The sequence below is a fragment of the Rhyacophila brunnea genome, unplaced genomic scaffold, assembly GCF_057557595.1.
Source record: "Rhyacophila brunnea isolate RB1 unplaced genomic scaffold, BYU_Rbru_1.0 scaffold_38, whole genome shotgun sequence".
Lineage (NCBI taxonomy): Eukaryota > Metazoa > Arthropoda > Insecta > Trichoptera > Rhyacophilidae > Rhyacophila > Rhyacophila brunnea.
The window spans coordinates 1,273,432-1,298,398 of NW_028233048.1; the positions used below are offsets into that span (position 1 = coordinate 1,273,432).

The 24,967-nt window shown below is 25.5% G+C and overlaps 1 protein-coding gene across 1 annotated transcript; it reads right to left on the bottom strand.

Moving 5' to 3' along the window:
* Positions 1–14,958: 14,958 nt before the first annotated feature.
* Positions 14,959–15,546, bottom strand: LOC147067567 (TATA-box-binding protein-like). The gene has a single exon (XM_085953526.1). It carries the CDS (start codon positions 15,544–15,546, stop codon positions 14,959–14,961), a length of 588 nt encoding a protein of 195 aa, XP_085809652.1.
* Between the last annotated feature and the right edge of the window lie 9,421 nt (positions 15,547–24,967).

Consider the following 24,967-nt stretch of genomic DNA (forward strand, 5'->3'; position numbering starts at 1 on the left):
TATTTTTAATTCCTTGGAGATAACATAATTCTCAGCCTTTCCTCATATTAAGATGGAAATTTATTTATTCTATTTACTGGTAAAAGCTTCACATCCTCTCTCATGCAGTATCTAATTCCTCTTTCTGAGTTTTATATTACGGACTTTTCCCTATTACTATAACCATTACCACATATTTTTACAATAAAGACCCCCAAATAAACACGTAAAGTTCTTTCACGACTTTTTTTAAATTATACCATCATTCGTTTTCATATGTTTTTTTTTGTAGATTAACGTTTTTAAATTTTTTTATAGTTCAGTTTTGCATTGATTACATTTTTTTTTTTAACTTTGTTCAATTCAGATCGATGTTAAAATAATTCTTAAATGCTTCTTTGAGGCTAAGTTTTTATTTTTTTGGGTAATTGTAGCATACTATATTTCAGTTATTTTAGCAAACTCATCTTTGAAATATTTATATCGTATTTTAGATCGATAATTTTAAGATGGCAGTTAATTTTTCCACTCTTTCATCCCCTCGATGTGTTTACACTTATTGTTCCATATTTCACATCATATTATTTTATTGAATTCGAAATTCCTTATTAATAAATATTATCATATTCAAGTATTTATCTTTAAGGCATAAAATCTTCTTATAATCACCTTTTGAATGATACAATAATTTCATCACTTTTATTTTATGACTCTCTATACCATTTATCTATAAAATAATCAATACCTACCAATACTTAGACATCTTGCACATCGACTGATTGTAATTGAGTGAAACTTTGCTATGTAAATTTTGAAACTTTAAATATATAGGTGGTTGTTTCTTTTTCTTGTTATACATTTGACAGGTTTCACACGCCTTTTCTGTCATTAATTCACTCTTTTTATCAAGCTTGTAATTTTATTGCTTTATAAATAATAAAAATAATTTTTGATCTGTTTTTTTTTAAAAAATGTTTTTGCCTTAAAGGTTCATTCTTATCTATTCTTTCAGTATATAATAGACCCCACACTTGGTAAATATACAGTAAACTAACCAGTGTCGAATGTTTTCATGTTTTTTTCTTTTACTTTTTTAATAGTATCGCTTCTTTAACTTCTTATATAAAATTATCCTATAAGATCGTCAGCTCTAAAAAATTTTCTTTCCTCTAACTAAATTATGTATAAATTATATTCAGATATATTATGACCGATTTTTTAATATTTTACCAAGGATTTTTTTTTCATTTCCAAAGACTTATGATCCGTATGTATTTTTTATTTACTTCCGCTCAGTTTGTATGAAACATTTCCGCCCGAAGTAGTGCTTCTTTTATTTCTTTAATACAAAATTCAATACCTTTATTCAGTTACAAAAAAATATTTATGCGCAATCTATTATATTTTATTATTTCCGATGCTGTCCTTTTGCATATGCACTGCGTTTATATCAACATTCGAAGGATGTTTTAATAAAAATAGAATTATTTATAGTCATAAAGAGAGAAATCATTGATATACGCATATTCTCGTTTATACCTTTGATAGTTTATTGGTTCTTTTTTTCATTTCATGTTCTGCCTCTTTCTTTTTTTAGTTTCAAAAACATTGAAAACCTTTTTTTACAAAATTTTTCTTTATTTTTTTACAAACTGTGTACCCGTAGCTAAAAAAAAATGTCTAAAATTCTTTGAATTTTTCGATCTTCAAAGATTTATTCTGTTTACTTGTTCTTTTAGCGGTGTGATGCATACAATTTGCTTCTAAGACTAAAATATCGATAAACTTAATGCAATTGTATTTTTTTGGCATTTATCGTAAATCAACCCTCCATGAATCGCCTTGTGACTTCGCTGAAAATCCTGTTCTATTAGACTCTATTTGTAAAAAAAATTATCATAATATCATATATACCATAAAAATTTTCTTCTTGAGTTATCCACAATTTATATTCATCATCCTTTTTGGCAATATTGGGTTGTTTTTTTCAAATTTTATTACCATCCTATCTCTACATAAGATCATCCGTATACCACAAATTGTATTTCTATTATATATTCTTCCTCAATTTTATTGCTTGAAAAATCTTTCATTTGATAATAACAGTAAAAGTATAGGAAATGCGATTCAGATAATTTCTCTTATTTTTAACAATGTAAATTGCCTTTGGTCACTATATCATATAATTTTAGATACTTTTGTACTAAAATTACACTGTAATTGGCTTTCATAAGGACCTTTCATTGTTTATTGAATATTTTTCGGCTTTATTTTACCTTATACCTTCTAATATTCAAAACGTCACATTTCAAAATCCTTTAAAGCCTGTAGATGAATTTTTTATTTAGCAGATGTGACTAATTTATACCTTCTAGTGTGTAAAGTAATTGATTTTTTTCTTATTTCTCACTTTTTTGGAATGCGTCTTTTTTCATGCAATTAAATTCCAGAAAATAGCAATGCTAATTGAATATAGTTGTCATATGTATTATATGTTTATAACATAATTTAAATTTCCTATTTTTCGTATATTAATCGTTTTTTTATAAGAATTAAAATGTCTTATGGCTTTTTCTATAATATTCCCATGATACCAAATAATTAATATTTTTGAAACAAAAGCCTTTGCGTTTATATTTTTTCTTTCTCAAGCTCGATCTAATATTTCGTACTCTCTCGATTTTTATTGTTAATCACACCTATTAGGTTTTTTATGCCTAATTGCTCTTTATTCTAAATTTTTATATCGATTTACTTTTTGCATGATACAACTTTTACTTCGCAAATCTTAGAACTCCGTTTTCCCGTTTTTTCAATTGTATTATATGGAAATTTATCTTAACTCTATTTTACATCGTGTTTCATCAATCAAATTTAACTTCACTTCATATATTTTTTTTTGCTTCTACGTCATTCTCCAACTTAAGCTTTAATTCTTCTGAACCAAATTTATCCTTCTTCTTTATTGTGATGTAGTTTCCTTTTATTCTCATTTTCACGTCTTATATCTTATCTACATCTAAAAACGCTTGTGTTTTTTTTACAGATGATTATATTATATTAGCTATCCTCTTTATTAACTTTTAAATCATTCACAAAAAAAAAGTTTATAATTACATTTTTTGTGTGGTTTATTGTTCTAAGAAGGATAATATAATATATCTTGGTATCGTTAGATTTTATTTTCTGGAAAACTGTTGGAAATCATATATTTATATTAGTATATCATACTTTTGCGGCTGCTTAATAACCCATATAATCTTTCATAATTCATATTTTTTTTTTAATATCAAATTTCTAAAAAATTACATTGTATATCGCTGCAGCGAGGGATCTTCAAAATATAATTTCGGCCTCCAGAATTTTATTTATGATTTTTCTTGATTAATTTCCTTTTGCAAAAAAACAATACTTTACTTTGTCTATAAACTTTTATATATGCTGGCGCGACGCTTCAGAATCACATAAAAATAATGGATGTCCCTCTTGATCATGTTTTCCGATATAAACTTACCAATAAATGAATAATTCTTCCTGTGAAAAAAATTTGTAGAATACATTATCAATCGTTTAAACCTAGTTGGACATAAATTAATAAGTTTTTTAAATTTATATATTTAAAAAGTCGGTTATTAGGGCGATAAATTTTTAAAAATGAATAATATTAATTGAAATAAAATAAAAATAAATGGATTAAAAGATTAGAAAAAAATAATAAAGCATGATAGAAATATATATTTAAAGGCAATAGTAATTATCTAAATTTACAAGGTAATCAAAAATATTTCTATTAATTTAATACGTTTTTCACTCGCAAGATTAAAAATATTAATACCATAAACCACCTATAGTTAATAATAAAATCACGAAATTCAGTCCGCTAATATTTTAATGATAACAGTATAAAAAATCCACCATTATAATATATTTTATATTAGATCTTAGCAGTTCTGGAAAAAAAAGCGACCATACTCGCGCATATAAGGTAATTGGTGTGCAAATTTTCTCATAAAATATTATAATTGATGTTTAAATAAAAAATAGATATAAATGTGTAATATGAGAATATTTTTCCTTTTATTTTCCGTTTTTTATTCTTTATTTAGAGAAAATATACATATTCGCTATTTTCCTAATGTTTAAAATTGATTTATAATAATATTTTTCAATATTTGCTCTTATTTTTGCGTTTTTATATTTTAAATAAAATATGTCTTGAATATTATTTCTCCGAGTAATAGAATGTTTCACCTCCAATTATAACCTTTTTTCCTTCAGTTATGTATATATAATTTAAGAATATAAATTTCGCTTATAATCTATTTAGTTTCGTTTGCATGTATTGATTCTTTTAACTACATTTTTGTAATAAGTAAATTTTATCAACTTTTTTAGGGCTAGTGTATATCTTTTAAACATGAATATTAAATGATCACGGCTTTCATTTTTCTACAAATTTTTTTCAGAATACTGTTTGTCCTTAAAATACTTTTATGAATGTAATTTTTGTTTATTTCTTTGGTTTATATATCTTTTTGGGGCATTTTATCAGAATGATCTTATTTGAACTTTTCTATAGTTTTCGATTGCCGCTAGTAAATAGTTAATGCGATAAAATATAATAATAATCTTTGCGATAGACAGTATACTTTTTAATATACGCAAAATATATTGTTGGCTAAAAAAAATATTATTATGATAAATGTTATTGTTTCTTAGAAGCTTCATCACATAACTGAATTTTTTAGGGCAAGCGTTATATTGTGAATCTTAAAGTAAGTATTTATGTATTTTTTCATATAATAAATGCTTTTCTAATAATTAATGTCTTGATGTAAATTGATATTTCTGATATTTTTATAAAATTAAACACAAATAACAATCAAATATAATGTAAATAATTTCTTTTTTGCAGAATTATTTTTTTGTGAACAAAATTACCTTTTTTCGATTAGAAATTATATGATTCAAAATATATTTTGATAATAATTGTCATGATTTATACAAATCACATGCGTCTAATTTTATAGCATATTTATCTTTTGATATTGATCGCATTTATTGTGATGTGATTTTTAATTTTTGTGATCATTTTCAAAATATATGTCTTTTGTATTAGACACAAGTTTTCTTGGAATTCTGCAGAAAACCAAAATGAAATCTAATATTCTTAAAATAATCATTCAACAAAAAGGATGCAGGTCTTTTGGTTTATTTGTATATTTCATGATATTTTCATACACACAATTAAGTTTAAAAAATCCAATTAATTATTTTTCTTGGTAATCATCGATTTTACAGCCAATATCATAATAATATTCTACATATGCATCTTGGAAGGCTTAATGTGGGATAAATTCAGTTATAAAAATTATTTATCTGAATTTTCAGATTATAAATATGAAATAGCATATGTTTAATGAAATACGATGCTTTATTTCCACCGGAGCCTATAATATATTGAATAGAACAATGTTTCAATTTTTAACTAACTTTTAATCTAAATGCATTAAGTTCATTTGAAATATTTTATTATACATGCTTAGTTTTTTTTTATAAGTTAAACGATTCATCTATAAATTTATTGTATTAAATATTAAAACCTCAAGAAACATAAAATAATTGATTTATTGAAAGTCAGTTTAAATCACCCAACCAAAGTAAATATTTGAGCATTTAAAATTCACTTTATTAGAAATAGGAAAAGACCAATCAGGATGGAAATAATTCCGATGATGATTCCTAATCTCAAATAGACATTTTTAGATTCTACTCTTTGGCTATTCTCATCCAAATCTCCGATATAAAGCGTCTTTAAAATTTTATAAGCGCGTTTTGAGTGACCTACGTCTAAAAATATATTTGATGCATCCTTTCCTATCCATTCTTTGATGAGCCATTCTCCCCCTGGATGCTCGTGTTTGAAATTCTTGACGTCGTAAACTTTATTATTGATGACTAGATACTCGTTTTTTTGAATTGTTGACCAAGGTATTTTTTTCATTATAAAAAGAGGTGGGTAGCCTTTGAAACTATCTATTTAATTTGTGTTATTTATAAAAAAAGTCTAGATTAAAATATAGTCAATGTCACAAATTTTCATTGCTATTTCTATGATTACTATTTCCTTCTTTTTTCTATAAAATTTCTAATTGACTTAAAAATGTATTTTATACTATTTATTTTACGACCGCAATCGAAAAATCGGTTATTTAACACTACTTTACTAAAAGAAAATGTTTGGGTTTTTTCCTATTCGATAAAACAAAATATTTTTTTGTTTTATCAAATTTTATTTTTTTATTAATAGGGTCTTAGGAGCATACGTAATATTATTTCATAATCCTGTCTACTATATATTTATGATTTAGTATGTTTTTTTATGTTTTCCAGCAGATTTTAAATTTATTTTAAAAAAAATCAATGTATCGAATATATGCATCAATATAGCGCAAATAATTCAACGTATATTATCAAATCTTTTTTTAAGCTTGGAATTAATGTTTCTAAATTTATAAGGGATGATTATCTAATTTCGGTTGTATAAAAAAGAGAAAACATGATAAATAATTCAGAAATCTTGTAAAATTATTTCATTTTATATGTGAAATAAAATTCGTGGTTTTAAAATTAAATATTTTCAGTTTTTGAAAGAACAATGAAATTGAATTTTTTTATCCAATATTGATTCCAAATAAATTTGAATTTGAAACTATTTAAACATTTGAAAAGGCATTTAGATTATTCTGTTTATTTTATAGCATATAAACATTATCCATGTTCACATATTGATAATACAGTCGAATATTCTGCTTATTTTATCTCAATTAGTTAACTCTTCTTATAAGTAATTTTTCTTGACCCCGGAAAATGATTTCAAAGCAATTGTAATTGAAAAAAAAAATTTAATAAAGATTGTCATTTTCAATTAGAAAAGGTTCCTATCGTTTTCCGAAATAATCGATGGAACATTTATAATGATATATTTGTGGACATTGTTCACAATTAAAACGTTTAAAATTTAAATTTTGTATTTTCAATGTGTAAATATACAGAAATTTGTGCATAGATATTATTTTCGTAATATATATGCAAATAAAAATAATCAAAATATTTCTGGATCTTAATGACATCTGATCAGCGTGATCAATTCAAAATACGTATTTATTACTAGCCGCTAAAATAAAAAAACAGCGTTATAATTAAAATTAAAAAAAAAATATTATTTTAATTTTCGAAAATTATGAACGAAAATTTAAAGATACTCTTCTTAGATAAACACGGAAATTATGAACAAAAAATATAATTTTGAAAATATTATTTTTACATAATTTTTGTTTTATCCGTAGGGGTTAATTGATAATGTTTAACCTGGGAAATAACTTTACAATTTCGATAAAGGATAAATCTTTCTGATTCTTATTTATATTCAGAAAAAGACATGACTTTAAATTAATCAATGTAAAATGCGGGGAAAAATTAAACTTTGAGAATTATAAAATTAAATGAAAAAAATATATCTTTGTAACAGGCATGGTAAAAATGGCGTTTCTATGGTGTATAGTAATAATTTAAGGGGTTTATTTTCCCCTAGGGTTATCAAAACGTCAATTTTTTATGGATTAAAAAAATAATCTAAAATTGTGATTCTTTTATTTTATAACTAGAGACTTTCCCAGTAATATACGATTTTCCTGTGACTTGTGCATAAATATAAAAAAAATTCTGTTTGTGCACTTCTTGTAATTTAAAAAAAATGTAAAAAAAACAATTATGCTAAATTTATTGGATTAAGAAATAAAAAGAATTTATATATCAGTTAATTTAACTTATATGTGCTACAATAATACTATTTATACAGTTAAGAACACGATTATTCTTCCTTAATTTTTAAATAAAATAATGGAATTTATAAGAAAATCAAAAAAATGTTAGGAAATTTGCTTATTTGTCTAATTAAATAACATATATTGGATTTCTAGATAAAAATAAATTTGAAATATTCACAATGTATGTATAAATAAATAAAGGTACTAATTTATTTTTTAGTTATTTTTGTAGAAACCAAAAAAAATTCTAGGTTGCATTGCATAAAAAACATATAAATGTTATAAAAAGAAAGCAAGAAATATTTGAGAAGATACAAAAAATCCTGCCAAATGTACTTATTTATAGAAAAAAATTAATAAAGGGGAAAATATGCAGCAATTAATATTATATGCAGTTTTATTACTATATTTCTAAAAACTATCATGTTTCTTTGTGTTGTGATCAACTACTAATTGGAATAGATATTATTTATCTTAATTTAAATTTGTTATTTCTTTCTTAAAATTTTTTCATAACTTTAGGCTATATATAAGGTCACAATCGTGTTCTTTCGTGTTTTATTCAACATCATTAAACACTGCTTTTCTGATCTATACATTTTAAGATTTTTAGAATATATAAGAATCGAATTATAAGGGCGTCTATCATTCTATCCCGTTATGTATTAAAAGTACCTAATCATCCGAAAAGTGTCAAAACATAATTTTTTTGTATCTGATATATAAAATCCCATGAAATTGCAAAAGTCTAAAAAATTGAAAACACATACTAAACATATAAATATAATCAAAATTTTTATTTTTAGCCGCAGAAGATAATACATAATAACCAAAATATTTCAAAATAATGCAAAAAATATCAAATAAAAATTTAAACTCACAAGAAGATGTAAACAAAACGATATGAAAGGGTATTCATATTTTTAAAAGATATATCAATCTTATAACATAAAAATTTGTGTAAAAAAAGCACGTAAATCACCAGTAAATATAGTTTTATGTTGTAGATTGATCTTATTTATTATAAAAATCACCATTTATGATTTACTAGACGCAAAGGGTGCATTTATAGCAAAATTCAAGGAATACCTGTCATTATTAATGGGCAGATCTCAATATTAAAATTTTAAATGTGTTTTTCGTCCATTCTATCATTTGTTTTGTGTTAAAAATAATAATTTGTACTCTCTTTTTTTTGAATATAATTTTTATGAATCTGAAAAAAACAGATATATTTAGATACTACATGATTGCCATAGTATTTTTTAATATTGAGAAAAATGAAAATTGATACATCATCGGAAATGATTTCTCATTTTATATTACTTATTAAAATTTTTATCATGTTCATTTTTTCGTTCTGAGGGTATATTGATCGTAATTCTCTAATTTAGAATTATTTCATTTAAAATATATCAGATTTGATATTTATCATTGCCATAATATGTAATTGAAGAGTACCAGAATAACATAAAAGTTATATGAAAGAGCTTGAAGTCACAAATTTAATCAGAGCAGATATTCAAACTATAGAATTTAGGAAAACTCTTGAACTAGTAAGTCTTAAAATGTGGAGAGTTATCGAAGATATGTAAGAAAATAGCATATAGTCGAGGACATAACGTGATGTGTACAAGATAAATCAATCAATTTAAGCTTAAAAAGAATCCAAAAAATATTACCGAAATTAAGCCATAAATAGTGCATTAAAGACAGTGGGCCCCTAGAAGCAAAATAATATCTACAAAAACAGTATTAAGAGATAATTATTGAAATATTCAATCTTAAAAGGAGAATATATAGAGAGGAGTACTATTATTTGAACTTTATTTAAAGAAGTAAATGTCATGGGCGCTTTGTATATCAAATGTGGTTTTGGTTTTACAAATATATTTATTATGAATTCCTTATACTAATATATTAAATTGTGGTAATATTTTATTTTTTAGTATTTTGGTGGTGTATTCTCAGTAATAAACACCGCTTGATAAGGCACTAGACTTTTAAAAACAGTATAATGTGCTGAATAGTTATTGTGTCTAAGCTTTTTTATATAAGCGTTGATTCAATTTGTGATCCGTGTTTTTTTATAAATTACATAGGCAAATACTCTTTCCCATTCCCTAAATTAATGCCCTTAATAAATAAATTCAAAGACAGAAATAAAATTACAAGATCTGCTGTGTTTATTTATGGGCCATATTTATAGTTGTAATTTTAGTTTTTGTTCTCAGGCACAGCTAACTTGATTCTCTGTACACACAGCGTATTTATACTTTCGGCTATCTTCTCCTCTCCAAAGTCTTCTTCAACACCCCTTTAAATTTCGAGACCTATTATTTAAAGGGGTTTTTCGATCCCGAGGTTTGAACATATGCCTCAACCTGGTTCGTGACATCTAGTTCCTTCAGGAAAATATAATTTTATATATTTTTTCTAGAATTTTAATGAATTAATTTTTGAAATAATAATTAAAATAATCTCGTGATTTTCAAGAATATTTTACTAAGAAATTATTTGAAAACAGCTGGATTTTATTTTGAAAAACATGTATATTCATTAATAACTATTAAATAATCAATTAAGAGACGCGGACAAGAGTATAGAGATTTTGATGAAAAATATTTTGTCTCTAGAACAAATACCAACGAAATACGAGTTACAAAATTATTCAAATCGACAAAAATAAAAATTATTCAAAAAGAGGTTAGGTAAACATTATAATCGTAATTTAGACTCTTTCAATTAAGCTTAAATACTGCACAATAGAATTATAAAATGAAATTTTACAGATATATAATTTACCCAAAGAAATTTGCTTTTTAAATTAAATTATATAATATGCATCGATTTCAATGGGTAGCACCTAAATTATTATGATTGTTTAAATATTACGTTCCTGATGTTTTGCAATTAATAAACATTCTTGCTCAAAGAATATCGCTTATTGTTGATTAAATCAGCTAGTGTTTATATATAGGTATTTAAACATGAAAAATACAACTAACATACATCTTTACGAGAAGTAAAATTAGTTTAATCACTGAATTGGTTCTCCAAGTACGTGCAATGAATTTGAATTAGTGATTTTAATGCCACAATTTAAATATTTCAGTTAAAACACTCTGATACCGCAGGATTTTGGTTGCTGATTTTTCTTTAATCCCTTTTAAAATGATAATAAAATAGAAAGTAACTTGTTGGAGCAAATAAAAGAAGTGATCATATAAGCAATTGAATCTACAAAAACAAACAATGTTTAGGTAATCTGAACCTAAAAAGATGTCTATAGAAAATGAAGTGTGGTCAGATAGGTTGCTGTAAAATTTTTGAAACATATAACTCGTATAGTCTCAATGAATATTATTTAAGAATAGAAGAGGCTCTTAAGGTATAGTATAAGCTTTTATGAAGATTAAACACAAGAACAGCGGCGTAATTCGGAATTTATAGCGAAATACAATTAAAAGAATGCAAGAAGTATGAAAGATTTTAGGAGAAGGTATAATTGTGAAAAACAATAATGGTAGAGGCGTTAAAAGTAAATTTAGTTAATGATGAAGATATAAAATTCCGGACGCAGAGTATGAATAGTTTGGGTAATTGGAGCTGTTGAGGTAGCCGAAGAGAAGAAATCATTTTGTTTGTGGTTACGTTACAAATAGAACATAAGTACAATGAAAGGATTATTATATAAAAAACATGATTGTATAAGCTATATGCAAGACACTGGAACTCATTTCATTTGAGAGAAAAAGAGCAGTTGATGAAGATAGATCAGAGGAAGGTCTCAAAATATGTATCAATGGTTGTGCCATTTTCCCAATGGGCTGATTACGTCTAAAATTGATAAAAAGAAACTTAATCCATGAATGAAAAATTATGCATTAGTTCTATAATTTATATTTATAAGTGGAAAGATTACTCCGATTTGAAAATATGGAATTTTGACACAAAACTGTTAATTATAGCATTCTTTTGAGAATCAAGAAACAGTCTTTATACCAAAATGATTGAGGCAAATTATACTGTATAAAGTCGACATCTTTAAAAATATAAAGGACAATGAAATATATTTAGTTTCAATGTTATATTTCTTATGATCGATATAAATGTGAATATTCGTCCTTTTGATTATTTATTAGCATTTAAAATTTACGGATTTTGTTGATATTTAAATATTTGTTTTACTTGTATCATCTTTCTTCTGATATTGCGACATGGCAAAAAAAAAGTTTAAAAAATCATTTTAAACTACCAAAGACGCAAGCTTCAACTTCTTCTATATCAGAAGTATAAATGGTCAATTTATTGGCTCAAGAATAATTTTATGACTGGAATATGCATATTAAAAGATTCAATTACTAGTTTTTACAATATTTAGGCCGATAAAAGCCAATATTTTATAAGAGCATATGAGTTTGCTAAAATACTTAAAAACATGATAGTATATTCTGATACTTGTAAGGATGTTTAATCTTTATGGATTTAATTCGGTGAGTGTTATCGTTACACAACAATAAATATAATCAAAACATTTCATATGCATCATTTTCGATGTTTATTGTGTCTATTTGAGTTCGTAGATAAATTCAGGTATGTTTGGGATTCATAAAAATACAAGTGGATTATCATATAGAAAATTTGTCGCTCGTAAATGGTTTTTATATGATAACAATAAAATATATTTTTTTCTTTTGTGTTGATTAAGAACCTAGAAGCATGAGCTTTTAAATGGGTAAACATTTAAGAATCAGATATAGAAGTAAAACAATGGATCACGTGTCAAATTTCTTCCATAAATTCCAAATATGCTGTATAATTTCAGTTCAATAATTAAAAAGGGAGTTAACTGATAATCATATTTCTTGATTTAACTATCTTTTCATGATACTATTATTTACGGAAATTTTATGGAAATTAGAAAGAAATTCAATTATCAGCAACAAATAATTTACGAATTTTTCGATATAATTTGTGTGAGCACAGTATCGGAACTTATGGTTTTACGATGCCGTAAAAAATAAAATGGCTTGGGTAATTTATCGAAAATCTTAGATTCGAGGATAAAAGTTTTAATCGGACGATAATATTAATATAATTAAAACTCATAAATATTTTATATGGTTAATGAATAGATAGGTTTCTAATTTCGAGCACATTTTTATATACACTTTAAAAAATTACCTAGAAATTTGAGAGAATGTAGCTAGTCTGTAATCTTAGTCAACCATTATAGATTTAATCACATGCACAATTCAAAAATAAACTATAAATAAGTCCTTGGAGTGTTTGATAATGACTTTAATTACAGGCTAACGCCTACATAATTACTAACCAATAAATATTTTAGTTGATTATAAATGAATATTTTTTCGAATGCATGTAGGGGTGGTATGGTTAAGTGGTTTACAAAAGGAACTCCAGTGTGAGGGGTCGCGGGTTCCACTTCCACCCACCCCACTAATTTCCGAAACGAATTTACTCTAAAGAAAAATACCCAAGGGGGCGGCCAGTGAACGATAAAAGATAAACCATAAAGCATTGACAAGCCATAAGAAAAAGGAGGTTGCTGTCTAAGGCGTTGAACTGTGCCTTCAGTATTGAAAAAGATCCCACACCGCTCAGCAAGGATATAGGTAAGTGTAGAGTGTGGTTGTAGCTTGTAACTTGTAGCGATGAACAGTAGACAGAATCACATTCCCTCCAAATAATGACTGCCGCCTATGAGAAAGGGCCCAATCCACGGTGATTACGGGTGACAATGAGTGCTGGAGGAGTCCCACAGAGAGACACAGCAGTTAAGCAGTAGTTCCTATGTATATAAAGCCTCCACCTAAAAGTAATAGACGTAAAACATAAATAAATAAAGTAAATTCGATTAGAATTTTTTTAGAATGCATGTATATGCAAATGTTATAACTTGGGACGGTGTGGTAACACAACATCATAAAAGTTATATGAAAGAACTAAAAGTAACTGACCAGATTGAGGAGTGAATACAAACCTTGGGATTGAGAAAAACACTTGAATTAATAAATATTGAAGGGGTAGAGATATTGAACAAGACCTCAAAGGGGATAAAATAGCCGAAAGTATTAATACGCTGTGCACACGGGAAATCAAGCAAGTTGTGCTTGAAAACAAAAACTAAAATTTAAAACGAGTAATTTAGCCGAAAATAAATAAATTAAATCGAGGTATAGTAAGTTTAAATGTACGTTAATACTTACATGATGATTAAAAAATCGCTTAGGCAATTTAAAACAATAAGACACCCGGATTTCTGGATAATGCCTTTTTATACGCTAAATACTTATACGACGATCGCATATGCTATTTAATAATTATAAGACACCTGGATTTCCGAATAATGGCATAATTATACGCTGAATACTTATATGGATGATTAAAAAATAATTTATCTGCTGATTAAATTTAACTATTAAAATCTGTTGAGTAAAATATTGGATTACTCGCAATACTTCTTACGTCTCATCAAGTTTAGAATACTACTTGATGCATCTTCACTTTTATGTCCTATTAATTGTGTTTTTCCCCTTATTTCTATCGGTTTTGCTTCAGTTGGTAAATAATAATTTGTTTGTTTTAATTATAGATTAATTTTGGTATTTTAATTTAAGAATTTATCTCAAGCATAACGTATTTTATTTTACGTAAGCTCATCTTATAAATAATTTTGAATATTACTCATCTCTTACTCAATAACTCAATACTTCACCCCCTTTCAAGTCCTATTACTTCATTGATTTTATCAATCCATCCTATCGTTTTAATATTACTCATCTCTTACTTCCTCCTCGATACTTCACCCCTTTTCAAGACCTATTACTTCATTGCTTCTATCAATCCTATAGTTTAATATGTGTCTCGATAAGCTTTGTAACTTGAGTTTTTTATGGTACCTTTTATGATATTGTGTTACAATCCATTTCATGTTACGACATAATTATTGAATGATCATATTTTTAATAATATATATATCAAACATAATTTACTAGAAAAAGTGATGGCTATGGAAGACGTAATTTAATATGATGAAATTACAGGGTAATTAATATTATTTGGGCATTAATTAAAGAATGTTGTATTTATTTACCATTTTAATCATAATAATCATAGCTTTTTATTATAATTTTCTATACTGTGTAAGCACAGGATAAATATTTTCGAATGCTTGATAAATTTCATCGCGAACCTTAGCTCCAGTCAATACAATTTTACCACTTACAAATATCAGTAAAACGATTTTTGGCTTTACCATTCTGTAAATAAGCCCTGGAAAAAGCTCGGGTTCATAACTGCAATAATTACTATGTGCAAAGGCAAGACCCTCTAATCTGACACTAAATTTAGTATCGCAACTGCTGACAATATTCTGGATTTTATAGTCAGAGAAAGATGGTTGAAACCCAAGTTTATGGATTATGCGTGTATATTTCTGCGAAGCAATACTAGATGCTCGTTCACTCTTTGCACCTGTAACGACCATTTTTCCGGACGCAAATATCAATGCGGTCGTTTTTGGCTCACGAATACGCATAATGACAGCCGCAAACCGCTTGGGATTGTATTCTGCGTTCTTGGCATTGAGAGCAATCTTTTTAAGATCCAGTTTACATGTTAAGTTGACAGTAGCCACAACGTTTTGAATCGTTGGTATGATTCCAGAGCCTTGAGGCTGTTTTGTGTCTTGGGCTAGTGAGTCTGGGTTCATCTTTTGTTTATATAGGGGCGATAAAAAAAAATTACTATGCTATTGATCGATTTTTAGAATAAGAGAAAATATTTTTATGAAACTTGAATGGCAAATATTTATGTTGATGAATAATGATTCGTTATATGATTTTAAAATTTAAATAATTTATGAAACTGTGTTTCAAATATTCATATCGAATATTATAAAATTTTAATTGATTTCATGATGATTTTATAATGAATTTAGCAAAGGATTGAAATTCAATTTGAAGCCAATTAAAAATCACTTCTTCTGATATTATAATAAAAAGAAATCGGTATTGTTAAATTGCAAAACATATAATCGATTACGATGAATACAAATTAATCATTAAAATAGTAGAAACGTGAACACACTCAATAATAAAGTAAAATTGATAAATCGTAAAACAAATAATCGATAACGATGAATAAAATTAATCATTGAATAAAAGAAACGTGAACACACTCAATAATAAAGTAAAATTGATATTTCGTTAAAAATATAATCGAATACGATGCAATTGTTTAATTATAGAGATTTGAAATATTCTGACTTTTTTGCTTAAATTACACAAACTTTCAATAAAATTAAAAGAATTGATGAAACTATATTTATAATTCTAAATCTGTTTCAACTATTTATCATTAAAATATCAGTTAAAATGGGATACTTGTGTGGTTATGAAATACCAGAGTCGTATATGAATTTTTATTAATGACAACTAAATCATGCACACGAACAATAGAAGTAAGTAAAATACTCAATTAATAAATCTTGAAAATAAGAAAATGCAGAGAGAAAGTTTAAAGATGATTGAAGCTTGAAATTAGTATAAAGAAAGACTTTTACACTGGGCAATTATAGTTTTGCTTAATCAAATTTAATACGTGAAAATCAAGGAAATTTAAACCTATATAATTTCTTATAGGTTTAAATTTATGCTAATAATTTGTCTGTTTGTTCTCGAGCACAACTTGCTTGATTTCCCGTGTGCACAGCGTATTTATGATTCGAATATCCTCCCACTTCATGTCTTCTTCGAAACTTCGGCAATTTAAGCTTAAACAAATAAAGTTTTAAAAATTTTTATATGTATAAAACCACAATATATTTATTTTTTTCTAATTTTTCTTTTTTATTTCTTGGCTATGTAAATTCGAACTATCTTCTAAATAAAATATTTCAAGTAAATGAAAGAATCAACTACCGCGATAGTTGGTTTTTTGTAAATTAAATTACATAATTTGAAAGATCCAGCTTTTTTTTAAATAAATTTTTTACAAATACTATAAAAGAATACAAAAAAACTTAGAAACTGTCTCTTGTCTCTGCCTTTATATAATATATAAAGATCTAATTTTCATTTAGCTTTTTATTTTTGCTCGTTTAAAAATTATGCATGCTCTAAATGACAGATTTGCTGCATACTGTTTACAAGAAAATAATACTAACAGTTATCCTCAATGGATCTTCTGCGCTCAAAATTATGAATTAAAAATTTTCTCAATTATATTTTTTGTGCACATGCTTCCGTTAGCGTCTTAAATTCGTTAATATACAACTTATGTTATTTTACGACAACACCATTCTATGTTTTCTTATAAATTTTTTATTAAAATAATACTTTATAGTTTTTTTCAAAAGGAACTAGATGTCACGAACCAAGTTGAGGCATATATTCAAACTTTGGGATTGAAAAAAACCCTTGAATTAATAGGTCTCGAAAAAAGGTTGGGTATTGAAGAAGACTTTGGAGAGGAGAAAATAGCCGAAAGTATAAATACGCTGTGCACACAGAGAATCGAGCAAGCTGTGCTTGAGAATAAAAACTAAAATTACGGAACAAATATAGCCCATAAATAAAAAATACTTATACGAAAAATAATACTTTATAGTTTTTCTCAATACGAAGTTACCTGGTTCTTATATAATTCCAATTTTGAAATTGAATGGTTAGTTGATCTTTTTCCCGAATTTCTATTATAGAAGCAAGAGTCAATCCAATAAAAAGCGATTTTATAAAAGAGATGGTTTAATAAAAGTAATGATCCACGATGTCCTCGTGCTACTAAGAATAAAGAACATAAATTCATTTGAACATATTATGTTTTTTTGGTATTGTTAAATATTCTTTAAAAGAACATTATAATGTATCTACACGTAAAAAAACTTTATCATATTATTTTATCAATATTAATATGATACGTATTAAAATGAAAAATAAGTCAATGCCATTTTTCTTGTTTTTATTGGCTTAAAGTGATCTTGGATGTATTTATTCTTGCAAAAATACTACTTTTACTGAAGGATTCCACTTTATATTTTCTTTAAACTACTTTAATTTGTTAAAAGTTTGTGTTTACAATTTATATATTCATTAAACTAGTGGCGTTAATAAGAAAAAAACATCTTCTCAATTAAAAACAAAAAAAGTTGCTCAAAAGCATTTAATTAAACATTTATAAAATTTAGGACCAAAAAATCTCGCCTCAATATAATAAAACCAACTCAATATTATATATCACAAATAGATTTTAAAAAAATTACTTAAGAATTATGCTAATCTTACATCAATTTATTTTTTGACGAATTTTATTTGATTATCTAAAAGTGAAAAAAAGTTTATTAAATATAATGCATTCATAATACTGGCATATCACATCATTTCTTAAAGGAAATTAAAAATAAAATTGCGAAATGAAGAAATATTATTTGTAATACAAATCATAACGAATAATTTTGTTTAATATACTATGGGCAAGACATTTGAACTCGTCTCATTTAAGAGAAGAAGAGCAGTTGATGAATATAGATCAGGAAAAGATGCATCAAGGAGTTATGCGCTATTTCTAATTGGCTGACTACGTTTCAAAAGATGTAATTGATAAAAAGAAACATAACCCATAAATAAAAAATAATTATTATGACCTCTAAATTATAATTTTAGACATAAGAATAGAAATTAAAAGTCATTTTCTACACATTATTCATTGTGAGATTATTTATATACAACTTCACGTAAAACTTCAGTAAGAACTCTTATTTTCAAACCAAATAAAGCTATATATTCAAACTTTAAGACAATGACAAAATCTATAACTAAAAATTCTTATGAAAAATAGAGATAGAAAAGAAAAGACTTTAAAAAATGTATCTTAGTTGTGATTCTGAATACTTATCACATTAAACTTACAAAGAAAATACATAAAAGTTACTATACAAAAATATACCGAGAATATAAATCATTATTATCCGATAAATCATCAATAAGACTATATACACGTGATTATTGTTTTTATTGATGAGCCAAGAAAGATGCTTACTCGATATAGAATACTGGTAATTGTATTTTTACACTGAGTGGAGTTTATGTTTTAAGTTCTGTGGGTCGTTGATTTCGAAGATTCTTTTTTTAAATAATTTATTTTCATATTTAATACAGGAAAAATATGCATACGTTTTCAACATCAAGAGGATCTTTCACGAATTGGGGGTTAGCAGAAGAATCATGCTGAGTGATTATAAATACTATGAATACATAAAGAAGGCCAAATAAAATGCAATAATCACAATCCAATTGTAATATTTAGTATGAATGTAAGTATATGTGAAGCTTCGTCATTTTTGAATTATGAAATTGGAGATATTAATACATGCATTGCATGTTTTAAAAACCTCACCGCTGTAAATATGATATTTAAAATTCGAGTACCATGTCACATAGAATATTTTACTGTAAAAACAATTTAATCTATTTAAGTCACCCCTTTTCTGTGAGTTTGTCTTTTCACTGAAAACTCGCATGATATTTAGTACAATCGCATTCTGTAAAAATTTGCATTTTTTATACACATTTTTTTATGCTAGAATTTTATCAGAATGCATGATTTGGCGTATTTAAGTAAATTATAGTATAAAAAATTTCAATAATAAAATTTTAACTTTATATTTGCTTTTTTAAATGCATAAATTTTTTATATTATATTTTATGCTGTGAATTTTCGACTAAATATGGACTTCACTTTTCTATTTCAAGCTCAGATTTCATAAAATGTAAATTCATTTTTTATTTAATCTATTGTAGAATCGTCAGTTATTTATATAAATGGTTTGAATTTTTCTTTTTTATAACTTTACTTGTATAAAGTAATTTTTAATTCATTGGTTTTTTCTTAATTCTAATCCGCTTGTATTCATATCTTGAAATCATGTAATCTTAAATTTGAATTATCATATATTCGTAGAAAAGTTATGTTACATTTAAATTATCGCGTAAAACCCACAAAATAAGATCAGTAAATTTTTTGACTCTAAATTTATGCTCGAGACGCAATATTATTAGGATTAGTATCCAATAATTAAAAAAATGATTTTTTTTGGTTAAAAAAGTCACTTTTCAATATTCTATTAAATTTATAAAAAAAGATGTTTTGATTTGATGCAAAAAATTAGCTAATATTCCCACAAAAAATAAAATGCACATTTAATTTCTCATTTAGTATTGTTTTATAGAAAGAAAAAAGTAAAATTGTACTTTGATAACAAGAAAGAGGTTTTTTTCCAAAATACCAATTCAAACCTACTTAAAAATGAAGTGATTGCATTATATAGATAATTCTAAAATACCTAAAGATCAGTATATATATTAAAGACATATATGTTTGGGTTTTTAAATTTATATACAAATTTTGTAGACAAAAAAAACCTATGTGTTAAATAAACCTGTTTTCATATTTTTATGCCGATAAATATCCAGAAGTGTTATAAATCTCAAAAAAGCTTGCCGTTTATGTTAGATTAGATGAATTTTGATTTATGAACCAGCTAGTAAAAATTAAATTCAAAAATTACAATCGCATTCATGATTTTGATACTTTTATATGAAAATGTAAAGCATTCCTATAGAGCTCTCAAATATAAAGAATTGATAAGAAACTCTTCATGTCTTATATTATTTTATTTTTTTCCTAGACACATATTCTTAAAACAATTGTTTTTAGTCAAAATTATTTTGAAGTATGAACTGAAAGATAAGTGGGCTTGTGTCATTTTGGATTCTTTGTCGATTTTTTGTTGCTAAGCATGAAAAATCATATTAATTTCATTCATACAAAGGCTAGAGATTTTAAATACTAATAAACCAATTTTGTAGCAGTAAGAGTATAATTTTCCGATAAAATTAAAAATAATCATTTATGTAAAACTTCTTAATGGTTACTTTTAACATGATAAAACTTCTGATGTTTATATATTCTTGATATCTATTGCCCAGTCTTATTTATTCCATTTATATTTAAATATATTTCGGAAAAAATTTCATGTGCATTTTGTATTTCATCACAGATATTCTTGCTATAAACTTACGTAATAGGATGATTTTGTTATATTTTAAGTGCATTTTTCAAGCTTTATATCGGCTCTATCTTGTTCACATGGCTATACAAAGTGTTTTGTCAATCCTAAAGTTTGTATTGGGATTTTAATATACATTAATCAAATAATATGAATATATTTTCATTTAAAAAAATAAAACTTCAGGATAATTTTTTTTTATTCTATTTAATTTTTAATCGTGCTATTCTTTCTAGATTGATCAAAAGAACCAATGAGATTTTATCAAGATAAATTTAAAGAATAAGATTTCTCAAATTTATTCAGCGGTTTTATGTGTATAATAATAATTTTTTTCGGCGATTCTACTGATTTAAACACATCTATGAAAAACAAAAAACCACAATTTAAAATGATGCTTAAACTTATTTATATGTTATAGGTATGCTCTATAATATAAAATGTAAGTTTTATTGGGATTATGTATTTTATTTTTTATAATATATTTTTAAAAGGATGTTTTTTCATGTAACTTATCTAAAATCAAGTGTAAATCAGCTCTTAGAGTAATATTTTTTTTAAATGTTTTAGACACGAAAAAAATCAGAAAAACCACAGAGTTTCCTAATAATTATAATAGGCGAGGATATAACTACATTTATTATATTCTTTGAACACGATAACTGAAATTTTATTGATTCGAAAGGCTGAAAATGAGATTTCCCATGTACTTTACATAACTTTCATGGTGTTGACTACAAAATGGCTGATATTTAACGTGATTGCCTAAATACAGATTTATTGTTTGCGTAATATACCTTTGAGTTTATTATCAACGCATATTGACAAGTTCGAAGGCACTAGATCCTTTATATATATAGACAAATTTAGACTTTGACTTGCTATATTTGGAAATTTATAAACAAAAGTAATATAGCATTTAATTTTTATATGAATTCCCTTTCAATACATGATAATCACAATGATCCTGATGAATTTTTTTTGTTATTTTTTCACATAAGTTATGAAAGCCTGAAAATAGATAGCGATATATGTTATAGATATATCAGAAAAAATCTCAATGTGTAAATATCTTATAGTGTTAATTTAAAAAAATACAAAAAATAGAAAAATATTGTAAAAGAAATACATTATATAAAAATATAACGTAAACCTTAAAAACGGGATGCTGCACTAACTTTTTTTTAGATACGATCAAGATGGAATTTATATTTACGTAATATGTATTTTTACTACAGGTTTTAAATATTTTGAAAGTAGGTAAAGAATTTTTTCAATTATATAATGTAGTAAATAAGAGCAGCTATGATCTCGTAAAAATTTCCATAAATGTTATTTATGTAAAATGGCTTGATATATAGAAAAATTCATTTATAATTACGATATATTAATCGTTTATAGTTTTATATTGAGCCACAGGTTTCCGATTCTTTTTTCCATTAAATGTTATATTATCGCTAAACTGTATATTTTACATGTTTTTATTTATAAAATTTTCCTAGCCATACCGCATATTTGATATTCATAGAGAATAAAAAATATGAAAATCCGGTTTTAAAACATAAATATTGCGGCACATTATAACTTTATGTATCTATAATTGAACCTCTAAGCTCCTATGAATGCTACTAAACATTTATACAAATTTAACATGTTATTTTATTTTAAGCTATATTATACATTGTACAGCATTCTTTCTAGAATCTTAAAATTTGTTTTTAAAAAAGCTACAAATCGTTTCAATGAATATTTCAGGTCCATATTCTGTGATAATTTAGGTGTTATTCAAAAAAAGTGGTTAATTTAGATGCAAAGTTCTTATATAAACAATTTTATATTAGATAATTAAAATTTTGTTAAAATGTATAATTTTCAGCGTTTTATATTAGTAACATTAAATTTTATCGAAATTTTAAAAGCAAAAAAGTCATCGAATTCTATTTTGAATTCTTTTATGGAAATTAATATCGATTTCCTTTTTTATAATTTCTTTATATTTATTTATTAAAAATAATTTTGGTGATAGAATAATCGGAAGTTTATTATTTCCAAGCTTCTGAACTTTGCTTGAATATAAGTCATCTGATATTAGCTAATATGCCAAAAATAAATATATAAACAATTTCCTATAAATTATTAAAAAAGGTTTTAAGGGGTATCGTGTAATCTCATATAACTATGTATTCTTTTCGCGTGTTAAATTATTGGTTAACAAATTTTACAGAAAAAACACAATTTAGCTAATAATCTAAATTTAAGAATCCAATTGCAGGCTTGCTAATTCAAAAAAGAACTAATTTAAGTTATTAGTTTATAAATCCGACTTGTAATTTATAAATAGTTTAGCGTAAGAAAAAGAATAAACAATAAATTCTCTAGAAGATAAGCTAAAAAATTAATCCCAAAAGGTTGAATAGAAGACTTTATATAAAATGATAATTTTTTTTTTGGCAGAAAGTTTGCGAAAATACCATGAGAATGTCTTTTGTATTTTATATAGAATCTAATCAAAATTTAAAAATCCCGTAATAAATACATAATGCATATATCAAAAAACTAATTGACTAAAATATATGTGTATACAGGAAATAAAAGCGCATCTATGTTTTGTTGCACAGTCGTAAAAAAATGATTCATATTATTTTCATAAATATATTTTTTAATTGAAATAAATTTAGTCTTTGTATTGTAATAAATTTTGAAACACCTTTAAGGAATTTAAATTTATCCAAAAAATGGTTTTCTCTTACTATAAAACCAGGATCTTTGTTATTTTTTTGTATATACTTTTTAAAATCAGAAAAATAATCTATTTTTATGGCTACGTTATTTCATCATGCACTTTGCAGTATTAATAGTTTTATGAATAGGTATTTTAAGGAAAAAAACCATTTATGTGATTTCAATGGGCAATAAGCTATTTATTTTATAGAATATTTTTTAATTAGATTTCAGACGCCGTTTTATGCTACAAACTTAAATATTGACACAAATAAGTTTTTACGAATTTTCGTCCTTATCGACCCTACTGTGCTTAAAAACATCGAAAATTAAAAACACTATTCAAACTTATATATCACATCTTTTTGCTGTGGATCATATTAAACATTTTCCCTACAATTTTATTGTGTTTCAATAGCTGCTTTCCGCATTTTGTTTAGTTTGGTTCTTCAATTTATTTTATCCTATAAAAAAATATAATTTAATTGAAGAATTCGTGTTTATAGATTTTAATTATTCAAAACAACACATATTTATAAATTATTGAAGGTAATTTGATGTATTCTTTTATATAGTTATTTTTCATTAATAACAGCATCTTCAACCTTTTCACTTTCTTTGTGGATTTTTTCACGTGCTTCATCAACTCTCATCATGCAGCTTTCATCACTTGCAAGATTAGACTTTCGGAAATCCAAGGAGATGCTCACAAATCTTTGTTTTGAAACTACCGAGCTTATGTAAGCAAGCGTTGCGCTCGATTCCAAGTTTTCTGCAATCCTTTGAGATAGGTTGGTACAATTTCATGCCAGGTAATTACAAATCGTATGATTTCAACATCATATTTTGTTAATTTTTCGTTTGTTAGTGAACTGATCCTATTTTCCCCGTTTCTACTGTCTGTAAGCGTTTCTGAGATGTTATTCCAGCCTCCATTATTGTAATCTTCTTATCGCATTTTTCATGCACTACTATACCAGGCTTGTTGTGCCAAACTAGAATATTAGTTGTTATTACTGTCTCTAATTTTTGCAGAAGAAATCATTTTCTGTTGTAATAACACATATTTATGTAGTTTATGATCAATTTATTAATATTTATTAAAAAAATCATTCAAATCAATTAATATATTTTTAGAAATCATTCAAATCAATTCCGAAAGATTTTTGTTGACCTTAATGAAAGCTCATTACAAAGTTAACACGGAAATATTTTTTCTCTTGCTTGTTTCGACGGTATCAATGACACTGGGATACTTTATGTTACTGCCAATCATTACCAGTTATTTAAAGATCGCCTTTTCTTTCGTAGGACTAGGGAATTCTGCAGCAGATATTTTAGGCGA